This window comes from Python bivittatus, unplaced genomic scaffold (assembly GCF_059951505.1).
Source record: "Python bivittatus isolate LINGU-HERP-01145 unplaced genomic scaffold, Pbiv_v1 ctg000590_np1212, whole genome shotgun sequence".
NCBI classification, from domain to species: domain Eukaryota; kingdom Metazoa; phylum Chordata; class Lepidosauria; order Squamata; family Pythonidae; genus Python; species Python bivittatus.
The window spans coordinates 31293858-31317684 of NW_028277086.1; the positions used below are offsets into that span (position 1 = coordinate 31293858).

General features: G+C 37.7%; 1 protein-coding gene across 2 annotated transcripts in view; it reads left to right on the top strand.

The window, feature by feature from the left end:
- JPH1 (junctophilin 1) overlaps positions 1 to 23827 on the top strand; it is a 77895-nt gene that overhangs the window by 32753 nt on the left and 21315 nt on the right. For both annotated transcript variants that reach the window (XM_088149221.1, XM_088149222.1), the window contains exon 3: positions 21378 to 21496. In XM_088149221.1, the coding sequence (XP_088005347.1) occupies positions 21378 to 21496 (119 nt within the window). The remainder of the gene's footprint in view (positions 1 to 21377; positions 21497 to 23827) is intronic.

The window sequence follows — 23827 nt, forward strand, 5'->3', positions numbered from 1 at the left end:
TCAGTATTCAGTAAGCCTTCATGGTGTACTATCTTCAGTGCATCTTCTTCACTGTCCTTCAGATATTCTTCCAATGCCCTTTTTTCTTCTTCAACTGTCTGCTGTACTTGTAACATTCCACACCCACCTATGCTCCTTGGTAAGCAGAGTCTGTCAACATCCTTGAGTGGATGAGGGGCTTGATTCATTGTCATTATTTTTCTGGTCTTCCTATCTAGGGCTTCTAGTTCTGCTTGAGTCCAGTCCACTATTCCACTTGTGTATCTCATGACTGGAATTGCCCAGGTGTTAATTGCCTTGATGGTATTTCCTCCACTGAGTTTGGACTGTAAGAACATCTTCACTCTCATGATGTGTTCACTCCTAACCTTCTTCTTGACTTCAGTGTGCTTGATGTTGTTAGCTTGAAGGATGCCCAGGTATTTGTAGTGATCTTCTTCATCCAGACTCTTGATGTTATTTCCACTGGGCATCTTGCTTCTGTGGAATCCTTGGTGACCTCTGAGCTTGATTGTTTTCTTGCAGACATTTCATTACCCAACTAGGTAACATCTTCAGTGCTAGAGAGGAGTGGGGTTTATTCTCTGTTTATATACAGTAGCTTGCCTGTGTTGGAGGGCATGTTGTTTTGTCCTTGGTAGTTCCTTGATTAGGGTATTGTTTACTGCTTGATTGTTTGTCTGTTGTTAATCCTTAAACCAAGATAAATCCAAAAACCCGAGGAATTCCTGGAAGCTTGGTATTCAGACAAGTCAGCCATCAACAGGCACATAAAGATAAACAACATTTCTACATCATTCAAAAAAAGGCAATAAAAAACTAAAAAAAAGAAACAAAAAGACCAGAACACCTCCTCGCCAGCAATCAACACCCATGTAAGCAGGGATTAACACCAGGATTAACCCCAGACAAACAATCAAGCAGTAAATAATACCCTAATCAAGGAACTACCAACTCAGACAATTCCTTCAATTTTCACAATTTTCCCGTTGATGGTAAGGATAGCACATTTGTCTAGTCCAAACTCCATTGCAATATCTTGGCTGTATATTCGGACAGTGTTGAGCAGTGATTCTGTTTCAGATGGTGTTTTTCCATACAGCTTCAAATCATCCATGTAAAGGAAGTAGGATAGCCTGGCAGATATTTTGATGTTTGATAGCCATGGCCTGATTTCAGGTGGTGGGATAACCTGGCAGATGTTTTTATGTTTGAGAGCTATGGCCTGACTTGTTCAGTATTGTTGACATAGGAATCAATGCAATGGCAAACAGTAATGGTGATAGTGAGTCTCCTTGAAAGATTCCTCTTTTGATGTTAACCTCTCCCAATTTATCACCATCGATCAGCAACTGTGTCTTCCATTGTGCCATTGATCTTTGTATAACACTTCTGATGTTTCTACTGTCTCCTGTTATTTCTAGGCACTTGATTATCCAATCACGTGGCAGGGAGTCAAATGCCTTCTTGTAATCAATTCAAGCTACATTCACGTTGGTCTTCCTTCTCTTGCAGTTTTCCAAAATCATCTTGTCAGTTAGGACCTGATATTTTGTTCCTCTGCTGTTTGGGCAGTTTCCTTTCTGCTCAGATAGTGATTTTGTCAATGCCAGTGGTATTCAAGTGGTGCTCCAGATGTTTTGGGATTGCACCCAAACTCCAGATGTTTTGGGATTGCACTAGTTGACTGTTCATTGCAGTGTTGACTGCATCGTTGATCCTTGATCAATAAATGTTGACTGGTTCATTGCAGTCTATTATTATTATTATTATTATTATTATTATTATTATTATTATTATTATTATTATTATTTACAACCAAAAGATGTGAATAATAGATGTGGTGGGAAAATGCATTCAGGCTTATTGGTAGTTATCAGAGATGATGAAATATATAGAGACATTGTTGAGGATTTGTTTTGTAATGCTATAGAATTAAAAAAAAAATAGAAGACTCTACTCACAAATAAAATAATTGAGACTAGATGATTTTTTAATTTTATTTTAAACAACAGTCTCTCAACTGCTTGTTTTAGGTCTAATAGAATTACAGGTAGTCTTCATTTAGCAACCATAATTGGGACCAGCAATTTGGTTGTTAAGCAAAGTGGTTACTAAGTGAAACCATGACTGTACTTATGATCTTATGTCAGCTTTCCTTTGCTCTACAGAGTACTCCTTGTTACAAAAAAGCAGTTGCCACAATTCTTTCTGTCTAGGATAAGGATAAAGCCAACTCACAGTTGTTCTCACCTCTGCAGTGATCATATTCACAACTTCAGGCAGAATATATTGAAAACTTAACAAACTCTGATATTGAGGCAGATGCTCAGTTCATTGTTTTCTTCTCAGTTCAAGATCTGTATTAATGTATTATAGGCAGAAATCAAAGTATGTTATGTCATGGGTTCCACTAATGTGGTTGCAATCTTTTTTAATATGATGCTAAGATTGTATAATTATTAGAGTGAAACTGTTAAATAGTTAAGGAGAAATGACTATAATGCTCTTCTTTCCCTCTTTCTGTCTTAAAAGATAGATAGTTGCTATGGTGATTGCTGTTTCCATCTCATCAGCTCTAATCTGGTTTTCCACATCAACTAAATTGCTGCAAGCAGAACATTGTGCTTATTTATGGATAAGCTTTGGATTCAGCTGAATGCTAGGTTGAATTGGGCCACTTTGGAGACATGATGTGGTACTCCAAGATGAAGGGAATTTCCTCCAAACAACAGGAACAATCACAAAGACTATCACAAAGCTTTGTGAACAATTCCGTGCTTCAGAATGGCAAACAGTCTACCTGCAGAAATTTATTTTTTTGATTTGCTTCCATATATTAAAAATGTCAGGGTGGTGGAAAGAGAGCATTTGAGTGAATGATAAACTAACCATCTAATGATGGGGAATTGTTTATCAGGGGTGTTCAATCTTAGTGCACTGGGAGAAGAAACATTATTTGGTTATAATACTATGGTCTTGCTTCTGTGATAGTTATATCTCCATTGACCACTATTTATGGAGTTGGTTTGGATTCACACATCTTGCTAATCCTGGTTTGAATTAACCCTTGTTTTTGAATGTAGGCTAAATAAATCACATGATGGTGTAGCTCTATGTAGGAATCAAGTCTTACTGTTAATACAGGTAGTCCTCACGTAACAACCAAAATTAGGACTAGAATTTAGGTCACTAAACAATGTGGTCATTAAGCAAATCATCACATGACTGGACCTGATTTTACTATCTTTTTTGCAGTGGTCGTTAAGCAAATCATGCGGTCATTAAGTGAATCATGCAGGTCCCCATTGATTTTGCTTGCCAGAAGCCAGCTGAGAAGGTCACAAATAGAGATCACGTAACCGCAGAGGTGCTGCAATGGTTGTAACTTCAGGCACCAGTCGTAAGTTCCTTTTTAGTGCAGACTCAACTTTGAACAGTCACTAAATGAACGGTTGTTAAGCAAAGACTACCTATAAAGTAACATATATTTTAAAACCCTGTGGAATTACCAGTGAAAGAAATGTGGAGACAGAGGCAGAGTTGGAACTACATATGCCCAGCTGAACATTTTTTTCCATCCTCCTTCAAAACAAAAGCTCGTTGTTTGCACACACAAATAGTTTTTGGAGCAGATGTAGCACTTTCACCTCATTCCCAAGTATACTTTTGTAGGAGCTATGTAAATCACACTGCAAGAAGGACTCTGTTTTTTGTTCTTAAATTTATTGCTTTAATATACAGAAAAGTGGGGAGAGGTACAAAAGCAATCAAACAACAGAAGAAAATACAAAAAAAGTATAATACTGGAGACCAGCTTAATTTTTAAACATATTGTTAAACTTTGAGCACATGGAATAATATTGGTCAGTCTTTCTGGTTTAGTGCATGAGTAGAGAACAAACATAAATCCAGGATTGCAAATTAGGGATTGCATTTTCTTTTCCTTGTCAGTTCCCATGCTTTGTAAATCTGTAGTTTTTTATATACCAAATTTTTGGTATTTAATTTAAAATAACATTAATTCACATCTTTAAACTATATTCTTCTCAGAACAGTACTGACAAACCTCATGGACATTAAACCAAAAAGGGATAGACAAGCCCATATCATATACAGAATGTAAGTGGTCCCACCATGTTAGCCTTATGTGGTAGACCAGACAGGAAACATGACTAGATGAGCTAATTCTACTTTATTGTAAAGTTACATTAACAGAATCTTATAAGTCTGAAAGTACTTCTCTTCCCACCATCCCCTTTACAGCCCCAAAACTAGGGAGGGTCTTTTCTGAGCCTCTTGCCAAGCCACAGTCCTGCTGCAGGCTAAGCTGCCTTTTATCTGACTATTCCCTTGGTTGCATCACATTGCCCAGTCATTCCTACATACCATTACACACCATCATTTTACACTTCCAATATAATAGGGTTGACAACCAACCCCCTTAAATTCTCCAAGGCATCCAATGAAAAAGAACTTTTGTTGAATCTCATTTTAAGATGATAGAAAAAAATACTTAATATTATTTAAATTCCTTAAACATTTTTTGCTAACACAGGGTATTCCAATTCTTTATTTCAGAGTTCTTTCAAGTAACTAGTATACATTTTAGTAATACCTTTTAAATGTCTGTAGATTTAGAAAAATTTCAGCGATGGTAACGTCTTGTGGGTTTTGGGTAATGGATAGAACTCAAGATACATTTTAATGCAGTTTTAGATAATGCAAGTCCTCATGCACTATCTCAGATGGTCCAAAAGCTTTGTTGACAATAAACTGATCTCAAGTATTAATACTCCTACTAATCCATTAATTTCCCTCACCCCCCAAAAAGAATTTATGAGCCATTTTCAAACTGGGATTATCCCAACATCTATCCTGTGAGTAAGGGTCAAAATTACACTTCCATCCCAGCATCTTCCAAACTATGCCATGCAGCTTTAAATACTGGAAATATAGGAAATTCTATGAAATTGTGGCAAAAAATGAAGTCAGGCTCCTGCCATGATATCAGATTAGTCCCATAATAACTCTCCAATTTTGCTCATAGAGTTTTAATAATTTGAACACTTGTATTCCATAAAGAAATAGAAGTCAACATATATGTCTCAACATATATGTCCAGTGGTAGAACTGAAAGTGAAAGTTTTGCCCTATCTTCTTTTCCCATGAAGCATATGCAGTAATACAACCATAAATATATATCCTAAAGGTATCCCCAAAAAGTTTTAAGTTTACAGAATAGTTGTGGCTATTGAAGCTCTGCAGCGCTTTGGATTTGAAGGCAAAAAAGTATTTGCAAGGGTGTTTACCTAGCACCTGTCTGCAGCTACCTAAACCACGCGTGTATTTTCTCAAGATCGATAGGTGGCTTCATAGAACAACAGTATGATCACAGAAAAAGGCATGGCTGCGTAGAAGTTGCATATACATGCATACTCCAAGCTACCTTTTTGCCTTGGAATCCAAACACTGGGCAGAAATACTATTTCTCCATTTGTTATGACACTCAGGATACTGTGCATAAAGTTGGATTTCTCAGCTTTTATTTAAATTTGGCTTCAAATGTATCCATGCACATAGTTTTCCTCAATCAATTTTGTTTTATTGTTGTACTGGCAATCAATATATTTATACTGTATACTGTACTTCTAGCATATACCCAAATGTTTATAAAAATAAATACAAATTTCCACCATATAAATCATGCTGCAGTTTTTACATTTTCACTGGGAGGTCATTTTGGAAAACCACACCTTCAGCAATTTTTCAGATTAGCTCTATCTTTTTGGACATTGCAAAAATGATTCATGCAGTCTCTATACTTATGTATGATTTAAATATTTAGCTCAAATATCTTACATTTCAGGAACTTGTAAAGTACTAAATTAATATGAGAAAATAAATAGCAAGTGGCAAAGCAAATCAGCATCTGACTATAGATTAATGTCTTTTTCATCAGCTTAATCTTGCCTCCTGAACTAGAGAAATCCTTGTTAACAGGTTTCTTTATACACTACTCTTTGTTCCAACCAATATTTCAGAAGAAGTTGAAAAAATATCGGAATTCATTCTGGTGTATTCTGTGTACCTTAATAAGAAATTCAGATTACAAGAAGGCTTTTAATAGGGAGTGTGGTGTTACACTCTAATTATTTCCAGGCAAGACATATTATGGCTTGTTTGTTTGCCTTTGAGTCAGTTGACTTCTGGAGACTGCCTAGAGTAGTCCTGCAGTTTTCTTGGCAAGACTTTTGGAAGTGGTTTGCCATTCCCATCTTCCCTAGCACTGAGAGAGAATGACTGGCCCAAGGTCACCCAACTGGCTTCATGTCTAAGATGAAACTAGAACTCACCATCTTCCAATACCTCTATGTAATTAAATTCAGTACAGTTAATTTTAAAGGAAACTAGACTATCTATGACCTATTGGGTCATTGATTCAGAGATATTTCCTTACCTAAACAGAGAAACAGAATAACCAAGGGCAAAAAAGCAGTGGGAGCATGCCTTGTTGCCAACTTCCCCATTGATGTTGCTTGTGGGAAGCTGGCAGGGAGTGTCAGAAATCTTCCTCCCTTCCTTCCTTCCTTCCTTCCTTCCTTCCTTCCTTCCTTCCTTCCTTCCTTCCTTCCTTCCTTCCTTCCTCCCTCCCTCCCCCCCTCCCTCCCTCCCCACATATAATATAGGCTTGCACTGCTTGCCCTCCCCTCACGACCCTCAGGAGAGTCCCGGTGAAACCTCCTCCTCCTCCTCCTCCAACTCTTCAGCTGACCCATGGAACTGCCTGCCACTTTGCTAGGAGGAGGTAGAAAAAGGGAATCCATGGACCATGAGGAAAATTGCGCCCCCGCTCCCCATTCTGGTGCATCCTCAAGACCCCTCTCCCTCAAGGGAGGAAGAGGGCTCACCTGCCAACCACTGGCACCCCCCAGCCAGCCCTACCTCACCATCAGGCATCCAAGTCAGTCCCTCGTCTTTCCTTCAATGCCCACCATCATTAAGAGATTTCAAATTTCTGCCTTGTTTCCAAAGCACCCAATCAGACTTTGCCACAAGCTGATTGGGCGCAGGGGACAGAGGGAGGTGGAAGGGATACACCCATGACAATCATGCAACCTGGGATGACTGCGGCAGCACAGCAGTGCTGAAGCAACCATAAATTTCCCAAATATCAATCCCATGGGAGTTATGGGTCCCGGATTTTGGATACATTCTGTAAGTTAGCCCATTTGAGGTACCTTGGTTCAAAAATTGTTGCCCTATGACGCACCGTTTCACCCAGTTGAAGGTTACAGATACGAGAGTTTTAGTAGTATATGGAAGGTGCATTAGGGATTCTTTTTCTGGAAATTTTTTCTCCACAGTCTCCAATTGGATCTGATCAATTTTCAGACTTGGTGTTTCTTTTGCTGGCTTCTCTCCTCACACCAGATGTGATCTGGGACATGGTGATAGGCCCAAGTTGCCCAGTGAGCTTCCATAACAGGATGGATGGACTGAAGTCTTCCCTGTCTTCATCCAGCATTAACCTTAAATGAGCTTCTAGCTTGAAGCCATTGATCATTCTGTACAACACCCTTCTGTCATCATTTGACTTTTTCACCAGGCCAGTTTTGTGCTACTGTCATCTCCTTTAGGGTCCAGCATTTTTCTCTTAATAGAAAAAAACGGAAAGCTAATATTTTAACTTTGGAGTTAAATACACATGCCTTCAAATATAAATTCAATAATTTACCTATAAGCTGTTTTTCTAAAATGTTCTTATCCTACTTGTATGAAAGATATTTGCTACAGTGGCTACATTCCCACATCATTTTAAAGTAGGGGTCTTGCCTTCATAAATCTTAATGTGTGAACCATGCATTCTGGTCACAGTTAAATAGTTTACCATTATTCTCTCTTCATACAAAAATTAAAAAAACCCTCACAGGAATACTTCATGCTATGTCCAAAGCCATAATGGGTTTATGATTATCATAGTTTAATGATAAACCTGATCAAATGGGTTGCTCAATTTTTTGTTTGCTTAGTTGGCACTTAGACTGAGTATGTATCTAACTAATCTGGGATGGGCAGCTTTGGTGATCTGTGCTTAAAATAGAGGGTTTGCCTCTCAACCTTGTTAGATCATGAAAATTTCATAACTCTCCAGTGTTACCTATTCATATCTGTGAGTTCAGTGGTATAACACTTATTTACAGAAGTGCCTCTTAACGGACACTTTTCTTCACAGTCCTACCAGCTCAAAAACAAAATACTACTATTCTTTTCCAGATCATTGGCATAAAATATTTTCAATGTATTGCCAGTTATGGGTTAATCCAATGAATTTTTAAGAAGTATGTAATGATTAATGAAAAGCAAATGCTTTGAAAACAATAGCCAAATGTTAGCTGCATAAAGTACTGTGAATCTTGTTAAGAGCTATTACAAACTCTGATACCAGTCTGGCTTCCCTTGTTTCCTGTTCTATAATTTATTTTGTAAGTTTTCTATAGTACTATTATAAGTTGATACTTGCAATATAAATATCCAAACTCAATGCATATATTATTTCTTTCAGAGGATGAACATGTGATTTCATTGTATACCTACTAGCAGTAGCAACGTTTTATCCTTCCCAGGTTTGGATCTGTCTTTTGTCAAGTATCATTTAATTACCTTAAGAAATCTTTCCAGTTCAGACCTAGTAAATATAAATGCCTTATATGGCCAATATTTTGCAGCCATCTCAATATAAATCTTTTGTGTTGTGTTGTTTTATTTTTAGGATCAATATAAGAGCAAATTAATCCGTTGAGAGTCCGCCCACTGGAGAGAACTCAATTGAGATGGTTCTCAGCAGTTTGGATGTGCTGTTCTGTATATATTTAGTCATCGTGTACAAATCAAGTTCCATAAGAAAGGAAGAGAAATTGCAAATTAAAGCTTTCCCAGTTTATCATGGCAGCTGTGTAGTTTTTCTGGGCACAAGTAATCAGGTGGCAGAAGCTGAGGTGGTAGGTGGAGGAAAGGGTAATGGTAGCAGCGCAAGGGTGAGCTGGAGGGGAAAGAATCATTGAGGGGGCAGTTGCAAAGTAGAAGCCTTTTCTGGGATGAAAACACAAGTCATAAAGCTTACAGTCCCCCTCTACAAAATGTTCAAAGTTACTTCCTTGGGAGCTTGGGGGGAGGGTGGGATCTATTAATGAAATCGAGCAGTTGTAAAACGTAGGGAGATAATGTACCTTATGTAGGAGTACAATTTATATATGTGTAGATGAGAGAGAATGTGTTTGTATTTAAGGGTGGCTTGCATGTTGCATGTGTGATATGTGCATACATATGTGTCCATACGTGGAAAGAATTCTGTGTATATATTTGGGAGTAGATGTAGAAGAAAGTTTGTATTTGTGTGTGCATAGAGTCATATGCCTGCATAAGCCCTAAAAGCTTGTCCGTGTACTCAGCTCCCAAGCCCCAAAAGGTTGTCTTCCCTTCATGGCTTTAAACTAGATCCTTTCAAGCAAAAAAGGCAAGCCTTTCATGTCATAACAGAGAGAAAGGAGATGTAATAGATATCAAGCTTTGAACCAGGACCCTCACTCAAGGCAAAATTATAATTTGAAAAAAATCCAGTTTTCCAAAACAACAACAACAACAACAACAACAAAATATTTCTGACAGACCATCCTGTAATTTCTCCTTTATCATATCTTCACCTTTGCTAAATTCTATTTGGATATTCCTCTGCATCATCCTTAGTTTGTTGGTACCTTATGTGATGTTCCTGAAACTATGTTAAAGCTTTATAAGAACTGGAGGATATACACTGACTTATCCCAGTGTTTCTATGATAATATACCCATTACATTATCCTGGAAGATCATTTGTTTATTTTAAGTGCCATATTACTTTGGAAATCAAAAAACTGAATGGAAAGCTCAAAGACGGCTTGGAATAGGAGATGTCTCTGCATTGTTCTTAACGAGCATTACCTCTCTGAATGTCAAGCTAGTCATCCAAATGGCCCCTATTGTACAACTATTCCATTACCTTTATTAACTTCAATATGCCTATCTGAACAACAGTATATAATATAGAATATTTGAAAAAACTTTTTTCATTATTTAAAAATAGGAGAAATGATTTGTGTTAATACAGAACTGAGAGCTTGACCTTGTACAATGGTAGTATAATTTTGAGTAATTTGGTATTTTCATTATTATTTTTTTCTCTTTGCTCAGCATCTTTGTCATTCCCCCCCCCCCCTTTTGTATCTTTACATCTTTACAGGAACATTTCTCTTATGCTGATTTGTTTTAGAGGATCACACCAGTAGGTAAAGATTTGTGATGGTCAGGTTCAGTGAAGCATTTGAAGAAACTACTGCTTGGAGCTAAGTAATCACCAAACTTTGAATATTATAGTTTATCCTGGAGATATTAATTGAAGTGTGGATTTGTGATCAATTTTCCATTTGCTTAATGGTAGCTGCTTTGAAATATTTTTGTAGTTTTAATTTCATTCACTAAAATAAAAAAAGCTTTCCAAAACCATACCCAAACTTGCAGTGTGCCTTTCCACATCAGTGGAGATTGTGTACTTGTAGATAAAGGATTATCATAAGAAATAACATTTGAAAATATTTTCAACGCATGATTCTAGGAGTTTGATTCAGGAATATCAGCTTGTGAAATGTAGTAGAATATCAAATCTATTGTTGTAATTGAGCTTTATTCAGTTAAAAATTACTTTGATTTTCATGGATCTTTTGAAATTATAATTAAATATGTGAATGTCCAAGGGAAAAAAAAGCAGTAAAAATTAGGAAGGGGATTTTTTTCTTTCCCCATTTTTTCCAAGACTTTTTTTCCCTGAAAATTAAAAAAATATATATTTGAAATATTTCCTAATATTTTTATTTTAAATGATACATATAATGGATAAGAGATGAAACAAACTGATCTGTATTTGGAAATACACCAAATCAAGAAATTAACTAACAGGTAAAATGGTAGCAAAGATTTCTCAATAAAGGCAAAAATCCTGTTTTCAGAAGATAATAAAAATGATTAAATGATAAAAAAAGTATTGAAAGAAGTAAAATGGCAGACTTTCAGGTGAGGCAAACGGCAAATTAGACATTTCTGAATGAGCAGAGACAAACCTGCAGTGACGACCGATGGACCGGTGGCAAACTTGGTTCAATGGAGTCTCTGTAGATAAGGAGGGGATAAGAGATTGCCCACTTGTGCTGTAGACAGCTGCTTCTCATGAGCAGACTGCAGGACATTAGTTCTTCCGTGAGTTTCAGCACCAGGAGACTAGGGAAGCCATCAAGCTGTCAACCACGATGGAGCTTTTAAGGACACTAAATTTGTCTAACCTTACTTTCTAATCACTTTTGGATTTACAGTTATTTTAAAGTTAAAAGGGGTCTTCCAAACAACAAGTCTGAAAATCTATCTGGTGAGTAAAACTTCATAGTAAAATAGAAGAAAAATTAGCTTACAGTTTAAAGAATTTAAGAACATAAAATAAATGGCAAAAAGCTAAGTAAGAATTTAACTTAAGAAAGTTTTAAATGGATTAAGGGACCAGACAAATTTGGAATATTAGGACTTTTGCTAAGAGCTTTGAAAAACTGAGTAAATAAAACAAAACAGCATTTTTGTGGAAACATGAATTGTTTCATCTAGGAAAAGAGATTATTGATGGAAAGTTCAAAATAAAGAAACTTGAGATTTTGTGTATACAGAAATGGGACACTAGAGGGGACTAAATTTCCAGGCATAAACTTGCAAAATGACAGAAAAGGTATGATGCTCAAGACATTTCAAAGGATCCTTGAAGAACTGGACAGAAACTTATAAATAAACTGGCAGCAATAATTTCTACACCAGCAACGTATTTCTTGAAAAAGATTTTAAAGAAATCAAAGAGTAAAAGATGTGGAAGAAAAAATCCCAAACAATGTAGAAATATTGGAAAATGAAGAAACTGTGGATTATAAGACAGAAATTATTGTTAGAGTGGAAATACAAATGACAAATCAAGTGATGGGAAATGACCTGGACAAGAATTTATTATTGGATTTTAAAAAGAAGGTTTTTAGAGCCTTAAATCTTTGAGATGGGACAAAGAAAATTTCAATGGAGACTCAACCCTACGACAGCAGCTTGATGAAATAAAAATTAAGACTGTTAGAGGCAAAAGGAAGGAATATAAAGTTGATCTATTTGATCAGGGTTAAAATAACTAACTTTATAAAATTCTGGAAACCCTTTATGGACTTTCTACCAATACCCAGATAGAAATGACAAAGAGTTTTGGTTTTGTGATTGGATAAAGGAGGGATTATGGGAAGAAGTGAATTATAAAACATAATGGGAATGACCTTGGGAGACGGGGGAAGAGATGCTGCCTAGGGAATGATCAGATAAGAGAGAGTATAGCCTGCAGTTGGATAATGGAAAGAGAAAGAAACTCAGAAAGGAATCTCCCTAACTTAAAATAGAATTAACTCATCTGGTCATGTTTCCTGTCTGGTGTACCTAGGAAGGCTGATAGTATCTAACCACATAGGGGGTGGGAAAATATTAATTTGCTTGTACTTGCTACAAGGAAGATTGGGAATCACTTCTTTAAGTATTCCTTTTTCTACCCCTTCTCTTTTTTCTGTTCTTTTTTTTATTTTCTTTTTTCTTTACACTTTGTATTTCTTCTCGTTTCTGTTCTTTATTTCTGACTTTAGTTGGTATTATCTTTTAATATTGTAAAATTCTTCAATAAAAAAGTATTTTAAAAAAAGAAAGAAGTAAAATAGCTGATAATGATACTTCAAATTCAGAAAATAAGATAAATCAGGCAACGTTTCATGTAGCAAAATGTACATTCTGGACCCTTATTTCCACTACTACTTCACTCCTTTCCTGAAAATTAAAACTTTCTGTATCTGCTTGATACAATGGAGGACAAAATTCAGAGTATTTAACTTTGTTCATTTTAATACAATGAAGGTGGCTTCTTCGGTTTTCACCTTTTTGCCTGCCAATTTTTCCTAAATAAAAAAAAGAGAACGTATGTTTTACGAGTTTAACAGTTTATATTTCTACTTGTAAATATTTTTTAATCTTAAAGAAAAGTATCAATATTTATAAATCTGAATAATTACTATCTGAATAAACTATGCAATTTTATAAACCAAACATGTTTTTATAAGTAAATAAGTTTTACATAATATGTTTTTTAAAGTATCAAGCATTGCATACATTTCAATGTTCATTGTTCATTTCAATGTTCATCCTCTCAAAAAATCACAACCACAGTTTCCTCTATTTCTACTTAAAATTAATCATCAAGACATACAGTACCTGGCAGTTTATTTGAGCAGACTTGGCAAGTAAGACGATGGATTTTGGATGTTCTGAATGATTAAGTATTATCAGAGCTTCATGTTAGTCTTATTAATATATAAAGGGAGTCTAAATGAACAAATAACACCACAGTTCAATGCTTGTTCCATTACTTTCATTAACATAGTCATCCAAAATTCATTGTATCGTTGTAGAAAAGTAATCAGAAGCAATCATTCCCTAGTTCAGTTAATTGAGTTTACAGGGCAAATAGGGTCTGTTGTATGAGCACTTCATTAAACAACTGATGATTTGAGCTAGGGCTGCTCTGTATAATTTTCACAAACTTTATCACAATAAAATTATCATCACACATATTCTAGAGGCACATCATGCTCTATTCAAAAGAAATTTCTGAAGATCTTTATATTCATCTGGAAAAAGTTAAAAATTAATTCTAAAATTTGGGACCTAGTGTTCCAGAAATCAGAAACATAGTGTTGAAATGGATAAGATTTGGGACAACATGAATCTTCCCAGAGTGATCAATCTATCAAACTCACTCTAAGAGGACAGTATAACATAGTTTAGAAAGTCACAAAAAACTCAGAACAGTAGCTACAGATATGCAGGCCCCTCTCTCCCTAAATAAAGACAGTGGTTGTGATTCCACCACAACACTGAGCAAAAATTGAATTCATGGGAAAGTAGGAAGGTGGAAACCATGGATTAACGACCATTCGTTTAACGATGGTTTGAAGTTACAATGGTAACTTTATGGCCCGTAAAATGTTGCACTGCCCCCCACCCGTGGACATGTGGCCATATTTCAGGTGCTTAGCAACCGGCTCACATCTACAACCAGTTGCCAAGCCCCTTGCAAACATGTGATCACCATTTGCAATCTTTGTCGACTTCCCCAGAAAACAAATGGGGAAGCCAACAGGGAAGGTTACAAGCACAGGGGAGCTGAATTCCTTCTGCTGGAATGGAGCTCAGATCCTGAAGATTTAGCTCCGTTCCTTCAGCCCCATGAAGGGTTTCCCCTCCATGCACGGAGGGAGGGAAAACCCTTCAGCAGGCTGCAGGAATGTTTGAGAGCAAAAGGACTGCCTGCCAGGAGGATTTCAGCAGCAGCTCTTTCACTCTGTCTGCTAAATGACCCAGGAGATCATTTAACGACTGCAACTGGGGATGCCCAGATTGGAGTCGTTGAGCAAAGCAGTAATGTGGGCATCTCACTTGATGACTGCTTCACTCAACAATCGAGATTCCGGTCCAAATTGTGGTCATTATGTGAGGAATCCTTGTACTAAGAAGAGCATTCAGTACTTGTCTCAAGTTTGCCAAAGCATCTGAATGATCCTCCAGACTTCTAGAATGTCCTTGTGGATAGATGGAATGGAACATTTAGGCAACATAGGAGTTACTAGGTTTGGTGGAATGAAAGAGTACATTCCACAATAAGAAAAGTCATTCCAACTATCAAACACAGAGGTGGCAGTATCATAGTTTGGGGGCGCTTTGCTGCCTCAGAACCTGGGTGACTTGCCAAAATTGAAGGAAACATGAATTCTGCTTTGTATGAGAGAATTCTACAGCTGTATATCACACTGCTGTAGGCTTTCATGGATGGTATCTGTTGGCCAGTGTTGAGCTTCAGGGTTTAGTGACCATGGTCTAGGCCACAGATTTCCTGACATTTCACCAGCAACTGTGGCTAGCATCTTCAGAGGCAAGGTGGTCTGCTATACAAACCACAGGCAACTGAGCAGGGACTGTCTGGACTTCTGTGACCTGACTTCTGATTGGTCTTTAGCTGATCTGGTTTCCAATTGCTGCAGGTTGTTGAGGGCTGGTCTCTGATTGGTTCTTTGTTTGTGCCTGATCCTGATTGGTCATTTTGGTGGTGTTGGTTCCTAATTGGTCCTTTGTTCATGCTGGCTTATGATTGGTCATTTTTGGACTGCTGGTTCCTGATTGGTTCTTTGTATGTGCAGGTTTACTAATCAACCAGAACCCAAGCTGGTATGAACATTTTTTTGTTGACTTTGGAGTATTTGCCTAACGCTTCCACTACACTTTAGCCTATGGTGCAGAATTTTTATTTATAAATAAATATGGGCCCTTTCTGTCATATAAACAGAACTAAGAAAAAGGGTTGGTATGGATCAGGATAAGAACTAAATTTACATTTAATTTTATTACAATTACATTACATTAAATGCATTTAACAAGATTATCATAAATGTATATACTTTTTTCCTTGATCACTAAATTTTACAGTTTAATGGCAACTTTAGTGGTGTTCTGACAGCCACCTGCAGGTAGGGTAGGGCATAGGTAGCCTGTTCTAAATAACCTGAGTCTGCTTGGCCTAGGTATCCTGAATGTTAAAGAGATTAAGTTCAGACCCAACTGTATGGTACTCCATTATTCAATCCTAACTCTTAAAAAATAACAGACTATAATATGGCTATTGTTACATACCAATTTTTCCTCTGTTAATGACATATACCAACTAATTCAACATATTGAAAAGAATTTCAGTAGCTTTGAATGCCAGCTCTATTTTAAAAAGTGAACACTGAAGAGGTTCTTTTTATAAAAAGTATAGTTAGATTCATAACTGTGATGACAGAAACAGCACATTCTTATTCCATCTGTTAGTCACTTTCTCTACAAAGATGTGACACACAAAGATCTGAAAAATGTCCCCATGCGTAGGAGTTTGCCGTTAGCAGAAGGATAAACCATGCATAGGAACACAATGCTAGTAATTTCCTCTTTGATACGAGTAGGGTTAGAAAGTGTTTATCTTGCACCATGATGTTATGTTGGTTAGCTCTCACCTGTTTCTCAAGTGCTTGCTTGGCCCAAGAAGAGACGATTGCACCTTGTTAACAATATTGTACATGGAAAACAAGGATCCAGTCATCCAAAACATTTTGGCAGGGAGGCTACCTCTTTCATATTTTCAAGGGAGAGATTCACATATAGAAACTATACCCACACATACAAAGTATATTTGTGCTATTTGAAGTATGGTGAGTGACTAGAATCTTTTGAGAGGCACTGATGTGTGCGTGCACAGATCAAGCTTAAGATGGAGAGGCAGAACCCAAAATAATATATGTAGTATATTATGTAAAACTTTTAGTAGAAATTGCTCGTAAAACATTTAAAATAGCAATCTATTATAGTATCTCTAAATTCATACTATGGAAGTTGTATAGAAAATAAATAGAAATTAACTGGCAATTATAATAATTCATTACAATGAATTTTTTTCAAGATAAACTTTTGCCTGAATTTATCAGAGAAGAAAATAAAATATCTGGGTGGGAGTTAAGTGTGTTTTTGTCAGTATGAAAAGGTAAAGGCATTTTATTTTGCTGTACAGATTTGAATTTTCTGCTTAGGAAGATTTGTCCTGCCTCTTAATGTTGGCTTGCAAATGCAGCATTAAGGCAAAGTCTCCTTCAAGTCAAGTTTGTCCCTGGGGATCATCTTGGCAGCAGTACAGAATGATTCTGCTTCTTCATCTTCCTCCTCCTCCCTGTATTCCTCATTATTATTATTTACTTCCCAACCTATTCCCTGGGGGTCTTCCATCTATATACTAACCAGGCTTAACCCAGCTTGCTTTCAAGCCCAGGAACAATAAACAGCGTTATGATTCTCTATTTAGTAATGCCTTACTAAAAGCTGGATTTTTATTCTTAATCTACTCTGATTAAAACAGAGTAAGAAGAAGAAGAATAGCAGAAAGGAAACTTTCAGAGGATGTAACTGAAAAATAGTGGCATAATTCCTAGAAACTAGAGCTGTATATAAAAAAGTGGAACAAGACTTGTGTTATCTTGCATGAGTGGAAATAGATTTTTTTTAATAACACTGGGTAACCCTGGTGAAAGCTAATTATTTTTACATTTTGTTAAACATCCACATGCATGAATGTGCTTCTTGGTAAACTCTGCTGTGGAACACACACACTTTTTCAGTTACAGTATTTTCCTCTGATATTATCTGTCCCTATCTTCATATTTTATTTCTGACAGTTATTACTCCCACATCAGAATACTTCTTTTGAGCAATGTATTAAGAATATCAGAGTGACAGAGATAATAGGAACTGCTACAAGGTTAAATAAGTTTTTGAAATTCATTCATCTTTTTGGTGTACCAGCTGTTTTGCTGCATTTCTTCTTTAAACTGATGTGCAATTATTTATAGCCAAGATTAATTTGGTCCCTAGTGCTTAATGTTTTATGTCAAATATTTTGATAAAGTAGATGTATCATCTCAGTAGATGTCCAATTTTATATGGCCTTGCTTTTCTCTTAAAATAACAATAACCTTATTTCATGTATGGCTTGCCTTTAGAAATCTTTTAGTACATTACTGAGGTTTATGCACTTGCTGATAGTATTCATGTCAATGAGATAAATCAATAAGGTTGGTGCTTGCTCTGTTGTTTTCCCCAAGTGGTTTTCAAAAGGATTAGAGATCCCTGTGTGGTGCCTGAAAGGTCCAGTGTGCTCATGGACCTCTATCATGTAGCCTACCTGGATCAACATTTGACTTTTTATTTTCCTTTGGGCTGTACTATCATGGTAACACGTTTGTGAATGGATAAACCCTTTGATGAGATCTACAAGATCCACAACGTGCTCTCAAAGTAGCTGAAAACATTGGGGATCCCTCTACTACCAGAGATGTGTTGCTTTATTCTTTCATGTATATACTTTCCTAATAAGCATTTTAATTTTGTTCATCTTCAGCATTACCACTGTATATAATTTCTATATCATGCATGTATCATAGGAACCAAGCTGAGTTTTTTTTAAGTACAGAAGGCTTATGCAAAATGTATTAATCCAGTAGTTTGATTGTCCTAATGCATGACCTTTGTCAGGAAAGGGACAGAAATAGTTCAGTCTGTTACTCTTGTTTGATCTCGCAGCAATTTTTGATACCATTATTGTCAGCCCTTTGAGGTAGGCCAGACCAGGGAACCAATTCCACAAGTTTGACTGGAACTACTGTATATTTATTGATACAGTAGGCCTCAACTTATGACCATTTATTTAGTGACTGTTCACAGTTATGACAGCACTGAAAAAAGTGACTTACAACCAGTCCTTGCACTTGTGACCATTGCAGCATCCCTGTGGTAATGTGATCAAAATTCAGGTGCTTGGCAACTGGCATGTATTTATGATGGTTGCAGCATCCTGGGGTCATGTAATCATCATTTGTGACCTTCCCAGCCCGCTTCTGACAAGCAAAATCAATGAAGAACTGCATGATTCACTTAATGACCAAATGATTTGCTTAACAACCACATGATTCACTTAATGACCACAATGATTTGCTTAATGACCACTGCAAAATGTCATAAAATTGGTTGTGGTCACATGATGCCTCATTTAACAACCACACCACTTATCGAATTTTCTGGTCCCTTTTGTGGTCGTAAGTTAAGGACTACCTGTATAGGCGATTGTTGCTACTGTTTCTGCATAGTTTCTCCAAAGTCATCTCTGAAACTCTTTCCAGTTAACCACAGTATTCTCCTGGTTTGACTCCAGAGATTTTGAGTATTTGAAGCACTCTTGTGTAGTGGTTCTGCTCTTAACTTCAGGCAGAGCTGGTTCCAAAGAATAGCACTGGAAGACTGTAGGTTAGTCCCTAGCAATCTTAATGTGAAACAGACCAAGAAACTGTATTGTCTCCAGTGGAATTTAATATCTATAAAGACTACTTGTCAGGTGAGATCACTAGAGAATTCCTGAAAGATATCATCACACAACTATATTTTTCTCTAATATCAGAATTCTAGGAGGCTCTGCAGTTTTGAGTGCAGTGGTGGACTGGATGAGGGCTAGTAATCTAAAATTGAATCTGATAAGGCAGAAAAGCTGCAAGAAAGTGATATCCAGATACATAAACTAGGAGATTTGCCTGCTGTGGATGGGATTGCATTGCTCCTAGATCAATCACTGTCAGTGGAGGCCCAGGTGATACCTGTGGTTGGGAACACCTACTGTCTGCTTATATTGGTATCTGTGATGGAAGGCAGGAGCAGGGAAGGTTCTGGAATGGAGCTTCAGGGTTGCCAGGAGCGGGGAGAGACATTCCAGGGGAAGCACCTCCTCAGTCCCCAGCCAGAGTGTGGGAAAGCCAAGAGAATGAGACTGGCACCTTCCTAGGACCTCATGGTTATAGTAACTGTTGTGGTGGTGTAGATTTAGTCTGGTGAGATTCTGTCTATTAGGTGTAAGCTAATAAAGGAGCTCAACTGTTGTGGACTGTCTCATTGTTGTTCTTGGGCTGAACCTGACAGTATCTGTACCCATTCTGGATGGGATAGCTAGGTCATGGTGATTCAAACATTGGTAACTTCAGGAATGGATTACTGTAATGTTTTTAGGGTATGGCTGAGTTGAGACAGGTCCAGAAATATAATGGTATGTGGGAAGCTGGGCAAAGAGATACTGCATAGGGAATGGTCAGATAAGAGGGAGCATAGCCTACAGCTGCATAGTGGGTGGAGGAAGAGCCTCAGAAGGAACCCTCCCTAAGTTATTGGGCTGTAAAGAATTGTACTTTCAGACTTGCAAGATTCTGCTAATGTACTGTAGCTTTACAATGAGGTAGAATTAGCTCATCTGGTTGTGTTTCCTGTCTGGTCTACCTGGAAGGCTGACAAGAAGCTACAGTTGGTGCCCCATACAGTGGCTGGGACACTGACAAGTATACCATGCTCTGTGCATATTGTATTTATCTAAAAGATATGTCTGGCTGACAGTCTGCTACCAAGCCCAATTCAACATATGAGAATTAGTATACAAAGCCCTGAACATCTTGAAACAAGTTACCATGGAAAAGTTTCCAGTTATATCAACTCACAGCCAGGCATCTACAGTCTTCAGAACACCTACTCTCGTGTTGTGGCCTATGAATTGCCGCTTGGCATCAGTGCAGAGGTGGCACTTTAAAAGGTCTTCCCCTCTGTAGGAAACCAGTCCTCAATGAAAGCTTAACATTCTCCCAAGTGTTGTAGAAACATCATTGCTGTACATTTTTAATCTGCAAGATGCTACTTTTTAATTTTCTGGGTTTGCTATTTAGTCCATTGTATAATGCAATTTCATGCTTCTAGGAAATTGATGTATAAGTAGGACTTGAAGACTCTCCCTTACTTATTTTTTTTTTTTAACTGCTATATAGAGATGGACCAGAAGAGCGTTTGTTGGGCCATGTAAAGAGTTTGCAGGACATTTAGGCAATAAAATGGCTCAGGGTTGGACAGCAGCTGAGTAGAACCTAGCAAGATGATGGAGGCCACATCTTGCAGTTATCAAGGATGAGTTTGAACTTGTTTGTCCTGAGGAAATGGGCAAAGTTCTCTGCTAACTTATAGCTTAGATCCCTGTCCTTCATGGTTGTTGAAAGCCTTCAGGGACATGACAGGAGGCTGAGTTTGGGTGGTGGTAAATGCTTCTCTGAAGATGTACTTTTGTCTGCCTGAAACTCTGACCACTCCGGTTGTTGTGTTATCAGAGAAGAAAAAATGCTCTATTGACTGGATACCAGTACAGGTTTTTAAACTTCTGTCATTTGCCCCCTGCATTCATTTTTTTTTCCAGAACTAAAAACTCTAAAAGTGTGGAGCCTGTGGTCCTCCAAATGTTGCTAAAGTACATTTCCCAGCACCCCTCATCAATAGTTATATTGAGACTGAAAGCTGTCATTCAACCGAATCTAGAGGGTCATAGTTACCCTATTTTTACAATGTTAACTTTATGTGGAAATTCTTCAGACATCAGACCATTTTGGTACAACTGTATATTCTGTAACAGAAAATAGTAGAAATATGTTGATATAATGTTGTACAGCAGTTTCAAACTTATTTAACACTAGTTACCTTTACTGGATTACCTAAATACAGATTTATAACCTTTTTTCCCAGAAGTAGGGACATTTATGTACCAGGACACTGTGTTCATAAACGTTTCTATCTCCCCTACAGAACTGCACATGCGAGAGCTAAAGCAGATGCCGCAGATCAAGCCGCTCAGTCTGCTCGTCAGGAATGTGACATTGCCAGAGCAGTTGCCAGAGAACTTTCTCCAGGTTTCTATCAACCAGGTGACAGAAGGAATCTTTATTATATTTACATAATACAATGCATTAGATTGCTTTTAAAAATTCATGAATGAACAGCTTTGGGATAGTGTGGTATTGTCTTCTAAGAGTGCATGTACTGGGGAAGAGGGCAGGATACCTAATGTCAGCCTTTTGTTACAGAAAGTTATGGTAACTTTTACATCTTCTGTGCACTTACAACTTAAATGTGAGAGAAAGCATACGTGATTTTAGTGTACTGCTAATGTACTAGCCATACCTGTGCAAATGTAATCCTGGCCATCAATCAAACCAAGGTCTCCTGAATCCAAGAGCTACCTAAACTGCAACCTTGAATTTTCAAGAAGACAGTAACCCAAACCAATAAAAATTGTGGGAGCTTTTATGTTTTGTTTTGTTTTCAGATCAGAGGGGGACATGAGATTCTCAGAGAAGTTTCAGTGCCTTGCAACAGCTCACCCATAACCAGCAGCTTTGGGTGCACATTGTATATTATTAAGATCTGGTGGTTCCTTTTCTGAACCCTGGCAGTTCCCTGCATTTCCTATCTGTAGCTAAGCAACACCCTCTTCTTGGGCCAAATTGTCCTGAAAGTCAATATTGTCGGAAAATGTAATTTTACACTTTTCTAGTAGAAAAGGGCTTAATGTGTAAAGCAAGCTATCTGACTTTAATGGCCACTCATAGGATAAGTCTACAAGACTGATTTCTTAAAAATAAAAAAGTGATCTATAATGTCTAGATCTTTCTGGAGAAAAAATTCCAGTAAGAGAACACTGTCCTCAGTTCTGCATTATCTGAAAGTCATTTTCCCCCTCTTTAATGCATTGCTGGTCTACCTCTGGACTGGAGTCTGGGCATCATCTTTCTCCCACCTGATGCCTTTCTGATCTGTCCAGCTAAATTGCCATTATCCATCTGTGAATGATGGGAGTTGAAGTCCAGCACAAGTACAAAACATTGGGTTGGGAAAAACTGTTGTATGCACTGCGAGATTGATGCTCTTTAAAATACTGTTTAGTTTTAAAACTTTTTATTTATTTATTTTTAATTTAGGGGCAGAATTCAGTTACCTCTTGAGGCAAATATACCATATCCTTTGCTAAAGCTGAATTTGTGAGCCTTCTCCTACATAGTTACTTTGAGAAAACCCTTTACAGATAAAACCATTTCTACCTCTTGCCACTTTCAGATTATTTGGCATCTTTTGCTGTTTGTTTTGCACTATAAATTTTTACAAAACACTCAGAGAACTTCAGCTGAATGTGCCATAACAGGAAAAAAAATGTACAGGTGAAACTCGAAAAATTAGAATATCGTGCAAATGCTCATTTATTTCAGTAAGGCAACTCAAAAGGTGAAACTAATATATGAGATAGACGCATTACATGCAAAGCGAGATATGTCAAGCCTTACTTTGGTATAATTGTGATGATTATGGCGTACAGCTTATGAAAACCCCAAATTCACAATCTCAGAAAATTAGAATAGTGTGAAAAGGTTCAATATTCTAGGCGCAAAGTGTCCCACTCTAATCAGCTAATGAATCCATAACACCTCCAAAGGGTTCCTGAGCCTTTAAATGGTCTCTCAGGCTGGTTCAGTAGGAATCACAAGCATGGGAAAGACTGCTGACCTGACAGTTGTGCAGAAAACCATCACTGACACCCTCCATAAGGAGGGAAAGCCCCAAAAGATAATTGCAAAAGAAGTTGGATGTTCCCAAAGTGCTGTATCAAAGCACATCAATAGAAAGTTATGTGGAAGGGTAAAGTGTGGAAGGAAAAGGTGCACAAGCAGCAGGGATGACCGCAGCCTGGAGAGGATTTTCAGGAAAAGGCCATTCAAAAGTGTTGGGGACTTTCACAAGGAGTGGACTGAGGCTGGAGTTAGTGCATCAAGAACCACCACACACAGACGGATCCTGGACATTGGCTTCAAATGTCATATTCCTCTTGTCAAGCCGCTCCTGAACAACAAACAACGTCAGAAGCGTCTTGCCTGGGCTACAGAAAAAAAGAACTGGTCTGTTGCCCAGTGGTCCAAAGTACTCTTTTCTGATGAGAGCAACTTTTGCATCTCATTTGGGAACCAAGGACCCAGAGTCTGGAGGAAGAATGGAGAGGCACACAATGCACGATGCTTGAAGTCCAGTGTGAAGTTTCCACAGTCTGTGTTCATTTGGGGAGCCATGTCATCTGCTGGTGTTGGTCCACTGTGCTTCATTAAGTCCAGGGTCAACGCAGCCGTCTACCAGGAGGTTTTGGAGCACTTCATGCTTCCTTCCGCAGACAAGCTTTATGGGGATGCTGACTTCATCTTCCAGCAGGACTT